Genomic DNA, 13,741 nt, shown 5'->3' with positions numbered 1-13,741 from the left:
CCATAAATACTTCTTATATTTCTCCTGTTACCAGTACGTTGGAGTTTTATGCTAAATCTTAAGCTAGTATATTTCATTATTTATTCTTATTTTATGCATTTCAGAAAGCTAAAATTAAACTTTTTGAGTATAAATTTTGAGTATGATGAAGCTTCTGTTGAGATGGACAGTGGCATCTTTATATGTCTCTGCTCTGACAAAAATTGAATTTCCCTTTCAAGTGTTGAGAAGGGGCATGCAGAAGCTGTTGAGGCTGATTCTTTGAAAAGGGAACTGCTAGACACAAATAAATGCTTTCTTCTAGATTGTGGTGTAGAAGTGTTTGTGTGGATGGGGAGAAATAGCTCTCTCGATGAAAGAAAAAGTGCAAGTGGAGCTGCAGAAGTACTATTTAATGCTTTCTTATCAATTTCAGATCGTTAAACTGGGTTCACATTCTCACTCACTCATGTGCCATTTATTGTAATAGGAGTTAGTTCGTGGTCTTGATCGACCAAAATCTCACATAATCCGTGTAATTGAGGGTTTTGAGACTGTGATGTTTCGGTCAAAGTTTGATTCTTGGCCTCAGGCAACTGATGTAGCAGTCTCTGAGGATGGTAGAGGCAAGGTTGCTGGTTAGTATTTGAAATATTTTGCTTTTTAGTACTTTCCCGTAATTCGGAAATTCTATTTTTTTATTATTATTATTATTATTATTATTGTTGGTCTTGCTGTTGTTGTTTTTACTTTTGATTGTTGTTATTTCTTCACCATTTTGTAGCACTTCTAAAACGTCAAGGGGTTAATGTGAAAGGGCTCTTGAAAGCTGCTCCTGCTAAAGAGGAACCTCAACCATATATTGATTGCACTGGGAATCTTCAGGTGATGTATGATAGTTGTATCTGTGTTAACCTTGCAAAATACATCTCAATATCATTCTATGTTGACTGAGCAAATGTACATAGGTTTAAGGCTCTTGAGTGTGGTCAGGGTGGTTTATCTGACACTATTATTTGTTTCCTTTTTATTTAGTTTTGTGGGTTTGTAAATCCCCACTTTCTTTTCCGATTAGAGGAGAAATCCTTCAATTTTGTTGGAAGATCTCATTTCGTTTATTTTCCTGGGGACAACTGCCATCTTTTAATTTGCTCTCTCTTTGAAGCTCCACCAACCTCATTTTCTCTCCATGGTAACCAGAGTGCAAACTGGAAGCAGGAGAAGGCATGGGAAGCAGAGTCAAGAAATGCGATCCCAGAACATATGGAGGCTTGAAGGAGAAACTGACAATAGTTTATGGAAGCTTTAGCAAAATGAATTTGGAAGTCACAGAAATTTTTGGGAATTGAGAAACTAAATAGGAACTCCTGGGGATTAAGTGAATAAATCTATGAGCAATATCATGAAAATTATCCATAGAACACATGCTAATGTCTGGAAGCATGTTTTATATCTGTTTCAAATACAATTCTAATGATATCAGTGCTCCTGAAATTATGAAATGCTTCCTAAATCTTTTCAGAATATGTGTGTCCTACTTAGGACCAGATATCCTAGTAGCTGTATCTTCTCTACTCATTTTATGGACAGATAAATGAGTCTTGTTTGAGATTGAAAACTCCTGTTACTCATGATAGTTTACCATGGTTGCACAGGTTTGGCGTGTAAATGGCGAGGTGAAGACTCTCCTTTCAGCTTCTGATCAATCAAAGTTTTACAGTGGAGATTGCTATATATTCCAGTATTCATATTCTGGAGAAGACAAAGAGGAATACCTTATAGGGACATGGTTTGGGAAGATGAGTGTTGAGGTGTGTGTTTTAGTTTTCTTGCTGCTAACTTTTTCTGTTGTGCATATAATGCATCACCTAATACCTTTTAAATAGTTAACATTATAAGAAGTGTTTATAAGTGATAATGGAAAAGCGCATAATGCTTCCTGAACAATTCTATACGAGACTAGGGGAATTTTGATGTGTAACGGTGAAAAAAGGAAATATTGAAGCTTTGGCCCGTGTCTTAGCTATATCCTCAAATGCAGTGTCATATTTATGATTTTATTTGCCATGTTGCATTATAAAGCATAGGAAGGTTATAACTAGGTTTAGGTTTATCAGTTTATGTTTTAATTCAAGGTGTTACTGAAATGAAATAATTTTTGCATATACTCCATTAGCTGTCTTCAAATCTTGTTTATGATCACACTTTATTTGGCCATTGCTTATTTTCATAAAAATGCGCATAATAAGTGTAATTACTAACATAAAACTGCTGGTTTGGAGAGAGAAACACACACTTCAAAATTTGTGTTACGAAGTCTGTCAACACTAACGTCTTTGATGGTTTCTGCTTCGCTGTTGCCATATTCAATAATCATCACTTTGATTCGCTTGGTTATTTTTTGTTGTTGTTGATTTTTTTTTATTATTTTTTTATTTATTTATTTTACCGAAAAGTAAGATTAATTTTTTTAAAAGAGAAACTGGATACAAAAGGCTTCTTACTGAATAAGGAAAGAATGAATTTAACCACCGAAAGAGAATACTATGGAGAGAAAGGGACAGAAAAGTTATTTGCATAAAAAAAAAAATGCAGTTTTAGACTACGAACAGAGGGTGTATAAGAACCATGTGAACAAAAAAGACTTGCCATAAACTTTTTCCTCACTCTTCAGAATTCTAGTTCTTGAAATATTGGCAGACTTTGCCTTTGTGTTTGTGAAAAAAATATGTTCCACTAGCAAACTTTTGGTCAATTAAGAATGAGGTTACCCTTGGTTCATGAAATATCTATTCCTAGGAATAAAATGATTACAATTTAGGGTCTTGATAGCTTAGAAAAGAAAAAAAGTGTTGTCATTATAAAGCAAATGGCATTCAGGAATCTTTATTAATCTATGGCATGGAATAGACAAGGAATTATTATTTCCAAATTTCACGATAGGAATTTTCACCATGAGTATGTCTATTGACAATCCTATTCCATGTCGGGAAAGCACTCAATACTGGTTAAGCAGTTTCATACCAGAGATCAGGGGGACCTTTGATGTACATCATTGAAAATAGGGAACACTGAAGCTTTGGCATGTGTCTTAGTTATATCCTCTCATGCACTGTTTTATTTTATGATTTATTTAGCATATTGCATTATAAGGCATAGGAGTACTATACTATAAGTGGGTTTGGGTGTATCAGTTTATGCTTTAATTCATGGTATTGCTGAAACAAAATTATTAATGCATACACTCCATTAGCTTTCTATGAGTCTTCTTTCCTAATCAAATTTTATTTGGTATTTGCTTATCTCATTAGAAATGCACACAAGAAGCATATTTATTAACATAAAACTGCTGGTTTGGAGAGAGAACCACTCACTGGAATTTGTGTTCTGAAGTTCATAACGCTAACATCTTGACGTTTTGTGCTTCCCAGTTGCCACATTCAGTGCCCATCACTTTGATGTGAATCATGTGGCTCACTTTCTGTTGTTTTTTTTCACTAACAGGTAAGATCCATTTTATTGAAACTGGATACTAAGAACTTCCAGCTGAAGAAAGGGAGAAGAAATTTAACAACCCAAGCAGAACACTATGGGGAGAGATAGAGAGGAAACTTATTTGAACCCCAAAGACTTACCATAAACTTTGTCTTTACTCCTCAGAACCCTAGTTCTTGAAGCATTGACAGGCTTCACCTGTGTGTTTGTTACAAAAATAGTTCCACTTGTAAGACTTGTAAGATTGACTGACAATTAAGAATTAAGGTTATGCTTGGTTTGTGAAATGTCTATCCCATAGTTACCAGAAAATGCTAACACCCTAGTGAACCATGTATTGGTACAAATGTTCCAAAAACATGGTACATATTCATTCTGGAATGCTAAATCTAACAAGACAAGGTTTTAGTTCAATATTTTTCTCACAACATAACTTTTTATTAGGTAAGGTAGGGAATCATCACATTTTAATTCTATTTCTGTCATTATTAATCTATTCCACAACAGAAAATCTCTTCTAGATTTAGTAACATCTCAGCATCCTCTCCAAAATATACTAGTGCCATTACACTTTTTTCATCAATACATCTAATTAATTATACCCCTAAGTTCCACATTTTAGAGCATCTGCTGTACTATGATCCTATTCCCGTTCTATGAACCAGAACATTCCAGTTCTAGGTAACATTGGTCTGTTTCTAGGAGTAGAATTATCGGATTTTAGGGACTTGATAGCCTAGAAAAGAAAAAGTGTTGTTGTCATAAAGAAAATGGTAAGTAAAAAAATCTTTATTAATCCATAACATGAAACTGATAAGGAATTATTATTGCCAACTTTAAAGATTGGAATATTCCCATCCTATTCCATGTTGGAAGGAATAACATTTATGTGTTTACCACAAAAGTATGTTTTTCTCGTAAGCTTTGGATGACAATTAAGAATTGAGGTAAGGTTTGGTTTGTGAAATGTCTATTCCTTGTAATAGCTCATAGTTTAGGGGCTTGATGGCTTAGAAAAGAAAAAGTGTTTGTCACATAAAGCTGTTTGCAATGTGAAATTCCTTATTAATCCATAACATAGAATAGACAAGGAATTTATTGTGAATTTCACCATGATTATCTCTATTCCTATCCAATTCCATGAGGATGAGATAACACAAACTTTTGCATGAGTGGCTTTCTTGTAAATTATTATGTTCCCACAGAATTTCTATTTTGTTCCCACCTTATTCTATTCTATTAACCAAACATAACCAAAGTGATTCCTTATTGTAGCTCTTTTTTATGGCTGACATGTCTATTGAGGTGACTCACTTTTTGGAGAAAGCTGCCTTATAATGCCTAAAGAGCTCAAAATCATTTTAAGATGGGAATCCATTGTTAGAAGATAAATGAAGGACCAGATGGCAATGGTGCCCTGAACTCTCTCAGTATTTCACTAGTTTCTCTTCTCTACTTGGAATTGTTGACTCACTGACCATGGGATGAAGGAACTTGAATTTTTGTTTATTATGTGTTTGACTGATGAGGCAATACAGTGATGTAGATATGTACAAGTTGAATTTGATGTCTTTGCTAAGCTTGTCCTTATCTATTTATAACACATCAAGTTCATGTCTAATAATAATAAGCTGTTGACAAGCTCTCTCATTCATGATATCAAAGCATCAATTTTCACCAGAAGATTTTTTCCTTGGCTTGCTGTCTGCCATGAATATTTGTTCTGGTCTTCTTCTATTTCTTCTTCTTCTTCTTCTTCTTCGTTTGCCAGTTTGTCTTGTACTTCTTCTTCTTGGTTTACCAGTTTGTCTTGTATTGGTGGAGGAATTACTGGCTACTTCATTTGTGGGTTAGGAAGGGGAGCTTGGAGACTTTGGAATCAGTTATTTGGTGTTTTGGGGAGGAAGTTGGTTTTGTCAGTTTGTCTTGTATTGGTGGAGGAATTGTTGGCTACTTCATTTGTGGGTTTGGAAGCGGAGAGGGTAGGGCTGCGCAATGGAATTGTGTCATTTTTGCAGTGTTGTGGTGGTTATGGTTGGAGCTTAATGCACTGATCTTTTCAGGGACGAAATTGAATTTGGCAGTTGGGTTGGGAAAAGATTCAGTACATGGCCTCTTTCTGGTGTGTGGGGTTTGGTGGTTTTTCAGGGGAGTAAGCTTTCTAGAAGTTCAGTGTCGGAGGAATCTTTGACTTGATTTTTCCTTTTCTTTCTTCGTTGTTTTTTAGTTTTTTCCTTCTGGTTTGTTCGGTTGTTCCAGAATTTTTTCAGGAATCCTATTCCCCTTTTTAAAATTCTTCTCCTATTAATGAAATCTGTCCTTTTATTAATATTTTTTTTAATATCAAGAAGAAAAAGAAAACAGTAATGGGCATAGCATAAAGCGGGAGAAGCAGGTGTTAATAGCAGGAAGTGGGTGTAATGTTTGTGTATTTTCTTTTCAAGCATGCACAACCTTATCTACGTTGGTATATTTGCATTTTTTAAGTCCTTATAAAAAATATTTAAATGTGTGTTGAATCCCTTGGTTCAACATACCAACATTGTTTTAGTAACAGTAATAAATTTTCATAGGTTTTAAACTGCCATTAACAGAAAAAATTATTTAATAACAAAAGAAGAGGTTTCATTGATAAGAGGAAAATTTACAAGAAGGAGAAAAAGACTTCTGTCTAAATTCTGAAATAATCCTGAAAAATTAAACTAATAAAAAAAGCTGGAAAAAAATAATAGTCAGAGCAGAAGATTCCTCCATTCTGGCTGAACCTCTGGAAAACTAACTCCCTTAAAACAACCGAAACCAACACACCATAAAGAGGCCACGTAATGAACCTTCTCACACCAGCTGCCAATTCAATTTCCTCCCTGAAAAATTATATTTCTTTTTTACTTTCATTAAATATATGTCTGATAAATTAATGAAACAAAATACGTTAGCTTATAATATGATACTCTATTAATCTGTTAGAAAAAGACTTCTCCTGTCTAAATTCTGGAATAATCCTGAAAAATTAAACTAATAAAAAAAACTGGAAAAAAATAATAGTCAGAGCAGAAGATTCCTCCATTCTGGCTGAACCTCTGGAAAACTAACTCCCTTAAAACAACCGAAACCAACACACCATAAAGAGGCCAGGTAATGAACCTTCTCACGCCAGCTGCCAATTCAATTTCTTCCCTGAAAAATTATATTTCTTTTTACTTTCATAAAATATATGTCTGATAAATTAATGAAACAAAATACGTTAGCTTATAATATGATACTCCATTAATCTGTTAGGTCCTTAAAAATGCAACAAATTAAACATGTGCTATTATTTTATATCTTAAAATAAAAATTCTCTAAATTTAGACTAACAATTTAATTTATATAACCTAAGTTTTAAAATTGCAACATTACAATCATAAAATTATCATTAAAAAAATAATTTTGTTAACCACTTGAAGTTAATGAAAATTATGAAAGAAAATAAAGTTGAAGTTGAACAATATAGGAAAAGAACATTAAAATACTAATTTATCAAAATAAAGTAAAGTTATGAATAAACGTCTTAGGAACCACTTTACCTAAAAGCTTAAGCTATTAGGTTGTGGGCAAACTGTCTACATCGACCTTAACACTCCTGGGCATATACAGCCAAATTGCACGTGGAGTGGTAAAAACAAACAATGAATAGCACCACTGTTGGGAATAACAAACATACAAGTTTCATAATTTTTTCACAAACATACAAGTTTGGACAGCAAGACAGAGGGACACACGAGTAACCATGGTTTTCATGCCATGGTAATAACAACTACCTAAAATTTTGAGCTACTGGATTGTGGGCAAACAATATATACCTAGCTTTAAAACAAATATTGTTCATATCTTTTTATTAATGCACATCTTGTCATTATTACAAAAAATAATTAGTTCTGTATCGTTATCATCCTTATTATAAACTTTAGTTCCTCTCTTCATGGCTGATTGAGATTGATTTATGAAAGGAAAATGACAGAAAATAAGAAGAGAAGTGTAAAAAATAAGAAAAATAATTTTTTTTGGTTATAATAGTCTTATAGAGGCCATACTGATCTCATAACAGCCTTAGTGTTTGTTTCATATTTTGGTAGTAGCCTGTAAAGCCCACTACGGCGGTGGCTTTTTTTTTCCCCATTGATGCAGCGCTGTGTAATGGTGTTATCACCCCAAAAATCCTTTAAATGGTTGGGGCTGCTGTTGAAAACCTTGCAATAGCTATTCCATTCCCACCTTATTCCAGTCGTTGAAGCAAATGTAATAAATGAAAGTAATGCTGCTACACTGAGTTGTGTGAGAGAACGAAGATCAGTTAATTTGTTGATAAGAGGGTTTTGTAAAGATAGGAGAGTTATTGGTCATCATGGATCAATGCTCTTGATAGATGCCAATATTTCAAGGCACGCGATGTTGCTGAAATTGCAGGAAATATGCTGTTGGAGTTTTCTGAAAATTGTATGGTTCCAGTGGCTGGGCCATATGCTTAAAGGTTGGGAGAGGACTACATTAAAATAAAGTAGTGCTTTTGATCTAAATTTTGAAATATTCTGGTTGTTTCTGGGTTTTGTTTCCAAACGTAAGTGTTGGAAACCAGTTAAAAGGAGCAAGATAGAAATTTTGTAAGGACTACAAAGTAGATCCTTTGTGGGATTTGTTTCGTATTAGAACCAAAATTTTAGGATTTTAGACCTGGATGTTTGATAATGTTTATAAGATTATCGCTAAGCTTCTTGCTGATAGGTCAAGGGAGGTTTTATATGATACTATATCTAGTTTTCAATCTGCTTTTGTAGGCGGGAGACAAATTTTGGTTTTAGTAAGAACTTTGGATGAGGAAATGCCTCTCACAATTTTTGCCTTATATCTATCAACTAAATTATTGGAGTGTGTCTTAATTTCAAAACCTCCACATTCTTTGGCCTACTTCTGCTTGAGAGACCAACTGAATTTCATGTCACATTTCTCATGTTCTATCCTGTATAAATTTCTTCCTTCAAGAGACAGTTCCTCATCCAGATGCAGTAGCTGTCAACCCAAATTTTTGGGAAGGGATATAAGCTTTAGGTAGAATCTTTGTAATTTCAGTAGCAGATGCCTTGTGATGCATTCTAGAATCTTTGTAGTTATCTTTTACTTAGTTATAAATAGCCTCTCACGTTCAACTTGTCTATAATTGTTTGAGAGAACCAAGTTTTATGTTGTACCTTTTTTTTGGCAATGCTTGTTGCACTTATTGAGTTGGTTTCCTTTTTTCTTTCTTTATTTATTATATTTTTGATAGGCTATATGTGATTTTCTTTTCCCCGACACATAGGGTTACTTTAGATTGGGTTGAGAAAGAGCCATTCAAAAATGCAAGTTGAAGATAAAATAATAACTTTGAAGTGCAATATGAAAAAGATAATGAGCAATTGAAATAGTGATTTGATAAGGAGGTTGTTAATTAAGGAACTATACTGTATCTTGGCTATATTGCATTTTCACCATTTTGCGTAGGATGTATGGTAAAGTTCATGAATTGAGTAACACACTCAGAAAGGGGGAGTGGAAGGTGAAATGGCCAAGCTACAATCTTCATTTTAATGCTCCATCTAATGCCTTTGTGAGTCACATATTTCCCTTTGATTTGATAATACATAGAGAGCTTCATAGATACAAGAAAGATAGAAATGTCTTATTTTCTTACCTTTAAACTGGTCTTAAGGAGAATTGCATCATGATTAGTATTGGAAACTGATAAAATTTACTAGTTTTTAAGGTATAGATCAGTGTGCTCTTGACCACTTCCCTTCATCCATGCATCCCCTAGATTTTAAGAGGCAAAGCCAGTGGAGTAGAATTTACTATTGCCTTGAATAAAATGTAAATTTCAGTTCATATTTGGTGTTATAATGTAGAGAGGGGAACAAAGGTATCAGATGAGAAGGTCATGGAAGAAGGATAGGAATGGTGCCTACTGGAGAGTGGACAGAAGGACACTGTCAACCATTTTATAGATTGTTTGTAATTAAGAACATTCATTAGTGAAACAGAGAAGCACCGTGCTAGTTATATATGATTAAAGGCATATGTCTAGGCGCAGGTGTGAAGGGGTATATCTTATTATTATTTTTTTGATAAACAGAAATTTATTAGAAGAGATAAGAATGTACAACAAAAGAAAAAAAGTGGAAAAGAAAGAAAAGCTGGGAACATAAGAAATCCTCCCTTTAACACACAAAAAAAAAAGTTACGCCAGGAGATCATCATAATCTGAAAGCCAACTCAATGAAGCAGAGCCTACCAGTCCCGCTGCAGGTCTCCAGAAAAACATGACAAAAACAGCCATTAGCTGACACCCACAAAGACACAAGATAAACCGCTCTACTCCAAACCAAATTATTAGCTGTGGCCACCCCTTCGAAAATTCTGGCGTTTTTCTCCAACCAAACACACCAAATAACAGCCATAATAGTGCATCACCACAAAGCTTCCTTTCCTTTCCTTTTCCAAAACCTCTAAAAAGTGATAGAGCAAAAAGCCTTCAAAATGGAGGGACAAGTCCAGTCTTCATGGCATACCAAATAATTTATTCCATACAACCCAATTAAAGGGGCAACGAAGAAACAAATGTGAGCAAGTCTCCCTGCTACTTAAACAAAGGACACAAACATCTAGTGGTAGGGCCTTATTAGGCCTTCTCTATTAAAGTGCAACACTAGTATTATTTCTATCAAGTACCGGATTCCAAATAAAAGCTTTTATTTTTGATGGAGCTTTAGCTTTCCAAATCAAAGAGTACAAACCAAAAGGATCCTCATTAGGCTTGTGAGTCAAATAAGAGAAAAAAGATTTACGAGAGAAATCCGTAGAAGGATCTGAGCTCCAAACCCTTTTATTGTTCCCCAAATTAATGTGAAGAGAATCAAGCAAACTGGCTAAAATAGTCAACTCACCAATCTCTCTATGGTTGAGATTTCTCCCAAAATGAAAATTCCAAGAGAAACTATCCCCTTGCAAAAGTAAAAAAAGAAAAAAAGAAAAAAATCAGAAATAGGGTCATGAAGAATAGAGACTTGATAAAGACAGGGAAAAGCAATAGCCAATGGCATCTCTCCCCCAACCAAAGGTCCTCCCAGAAACGAATTTGCTCCCTGTTACCCACCAGGTAGTGGTTTAAGGAATGAAACAATCATAAATCTGAGATATAAACTTCCAAGGATTCACATGAGTTGTATTAACCCCAACTTTAGCATCCCATCCGTTATGCAGTAGACTAAATTTACTATGAATTACCTTATACCAAAGAGAATTAGATTCTAAAGGAAAGTGCCATAACCATTTACCCACCAAGGAAATGTTTTTGGACACTAAATTACTAAGACCCAGGCCTCCTTCCCTTTTAGACCTATATAGTCTCCCAACCTACAAGGTGATCTCTTTGACTCTCTCCCCCCTTCGACCACAAGAAATCCCTCATTAATTTCTCAAGCCTGCATCTTCCAACCTACAAAGTGATCTCTTTGACTCTCTCCTGCAATCGACCACAAGAAATCCCTCACTGATTTCTCAAGCTTGCGTATCTTATTTCCCTCCTTACATCTCTCTTTCTTTGAGCTTGACCAATCATGCATTGTTGATGCTGACTCCCCATCATCTATTTTTCTTCTTCTTCCTTTAATTCTCACAATGCCAAAATGAATAACATAAGATGAAGTAGGGTAGTTAGGATGGTTTGGGCGCTTGTGACATAGGCCAAATAACATATCAATGAGGAGGAGAGAGCTAGTTAATTTTAGAGGCAGAGAGCTAGCTAATTTTAGTGGCAGTAGAAGGGGAGGGGTAGACCTAAGATAAAACTTGGAGTGAGTAGTGAGGATCTAACAGCACTCCAACAATCAAGTGGTTATTGCTCTAGATTGTGTAGAATGGCAGAGGGGGATTCATGTAGCTAAACCCACCTGGCGGGACTTAAAAGGCTTGGTTGTTGTTGTTGTTTTGGCAGTAAACTAAGTTTCTTACTTAGGACCTTTGTGCTTGCCAACTGTGTAATGAACTCACGTGGGAAGTTGAGAACCTGTATCATTTTGAGAAGATACTGTAAGTTGACAATGGTGACAGTTTATGAGGATAATAGTTATGTGAAGATTTGATTGTGTTCTCTCCCTTTCCTTATATCCATATATTAATTTGTTTAAAAAGATTATGTGAAGATTAGATGAAGCCCAAATACTAATGAAGAATCTCAGAACCTGGTAATTATAAAGCTCATTTCTGCATCTGAAAGACTTCAGAAAGAATTGCAGAATCTGGAATAAGAAGAGGTTCTACAATCTACATGCAACAAAGGATTAAAATGCTCCATATTATAAAATTTCTTACTCATTTTTAATTTTTTATACTTGAAAATTTTTTTAGCATTTAGAAAGAAAATTTGACTTTCTAACATGTTACCATTTGGTTAGGGCTAATCGTATTGGATTTTCTTGCTTCTTGTAGTTTTTTATTGGCAAAACAATAAGTAATAATTTGGAGATAGATTAATATTATAAAATATTGGAAAGCTTCTCTCTTTCTCTCCCTCCCTCCCCCACTCTCTCTCTCATGTGGTCTTGTTCTCTCACATTATCAAGAGTGTGTTCAAGACAAATTGTTTCTCTTGATTTCTCAAGACAGAGTGCATGGTGTGTTCATCTTGCATAACTATAAGTTTATTTACTTACGCTGTGTTTGTCATTGAATATAGGAAGAAAGAGCTTCAGCTACTTCACTGGCAAGCAAGATGATTGAATCGTTGAAGTTTTTGCCTGCACAGGTAGTTTTCCTTAGATTATGGTTTGTTTCCATCATTATTATTATTGTATTATTTGTCTGTTTTATGTTTATTTTGTTCTTGATAAAATCAGCAATTTGGACTTGTAGGCACGCATTTATGAAGGAAATGAACCAATTCAGTTCTTCTCAATCTTCCAGAGTTTTATTGTTTATAAGGTTTGTCGAGGTTTGAATTCTAAGGAAGACTTTTTGATTGAGAAAGTAAGTTGTTTTCATTTAATGTTTGTCTTTATATCAAATTCTTCAGGGTGGTCTTAGTCAAGGTTATAAGAGTTACATTGCTGGAAAGGAAATTCCTGATGAAACATATAAAGAAGATGGTATTGCATTATTTCGTGTTCAGGGTACTGGACCTGATAATATGCAGGCAATTCAAGTTGAACCGGTAGGTCCTGTTTCAAGTTTTTGCCTCACCAATTATATGGTTGCTGAACTCATTAAATATGGATAAATATCCCTTTTTTCGTTTGGCCATTGATAATGGCATTTTAAACTTGGAATTAATGGTGGAGACATTTTATTATTCTTGACTTAAAGTCAATTAATCAGAAAGAAGAATACAAATATGTTTATTATTTTTCTCACCTTCAGATTTTGCACTTATATTTGACATTTTATGCTTGGAAATTGGTTTTGTTAGTATATTGCTGTCCCAATGTTATCAGGATAACATGAAATCAAAGAGGAAATGGATATTCTAAAAATATGTTTTTTCTAATTAAATTCATTGGAAATTGGAGCATATTAGAATATTGACTATTTGAAGTTAGTAAATGTGATGTGATTAGAAAGAGATGGAAATATTGTTTTAGTACTAGAAGTAAAGTGTTCTATTTGATGTTCCAAAGTTGAACTGCACACTTCCTTTCCATAGTTCATTTCGTAGTCATGTTTGCACCACTGCAAAGTAGGGCTTATGATTACTTCCTATTATTCCTGCCCCTTTGATTGCTGCTTCATTTGTTTTTGTATTAAAGTTAGAGATGGAGGGGAGAAGAGAAGAGGAGAAGAAGAAAATAAGAGGAAAGAAACAGGCAGCGGTTTCCTGGAGCTTATGTAGAGCTCCAGGTCTGCCATCTTATATACTAACTAATAATAAACAAGGCACGAGAGACAAAAATGTCCCCATTCAAACCACATAATTACCCAAATAACATTTTCTTTTCTAACATTCCCTCTCAATCTAGAGGTGTATAAGAATTACCTATCTGTAGCTTGTTACAACCATTAGAGAAGGCAGGCTTGATAAAGCCTTAATGAAAACATTGCCTATTTAATCCACATATTTCATTAATAGAGTGCTCACAAGCTGTTTCTATTGCGCCTGATAACTGGAGGGATGACAGACAGTACCTCGAACGTGAATACCCAACATGGGTACAAGGCTCTTTGAAAGTAAATTCCTTTTTAGGGATCTAGGTGAATCACTAAA

The 13,741-nt window shown here is 34.6% G+C and overlaps 1 protein-coding gene across 2 annotated transcripts in view; it reads left to right on the top strand.

Moving 5' to 3' along the window:
- Positions 1-13,741, top strand: part of LOC131165288 (villin-4-like) — a 70,909-nt gene that overhangs the window by 15,686 nt on the left and 41,482 nt on the right. For both annotated transcript variants that reach the window (XR_009139528.1, XM_058122946.1), the window contains exons 8-14: positions 222-384; positions 470-617; positions 764-864; positions 1,635-1,790; positions 12,221-12,289; positions 12,397-12,465; positions 12,557-12,694. Coding sequence is in view for 1 of the 2 variants with exons in the window: in XM_058122946.1 (XP_057978929.1) it covers positions 222-384; positions 470-617; positions 764-864; positions 1,635-1,790; positions 12,221-12,289; positions 12,397-12,465; positions 12,557-12,694 (844 nt within the window). In the remaining variant the exon portion in view is untranslated. The remainder of the gene's footprint in view (positions 1-221; positions 385-469; positions 618-763; positions 865-1,634; positions 1,791-12,220; positions 12,290-12,396; positions 12,466-12,556; positions 12,695-13,741) is intronic.

Source organism: Malania oleifera, chromosome 10 (assembly GCF_029873635.1).
Source record: "Malania oleifera isolate guangnan ecotype guangnan chromosome 10, ASM2987363v1, whole genome shotgun sequence".
NCBI lineage: Eukaryota > Viridiplantae > Streptophyta > Magnoliopsida > Santalales > Ximeniaceae > Malania > Malania oleifera.
The sequence above is the reverse complement of the archived record's forward strand: the minus strand, read 5'-3'. Positions and strand labels throughout refer to the sequence as shown.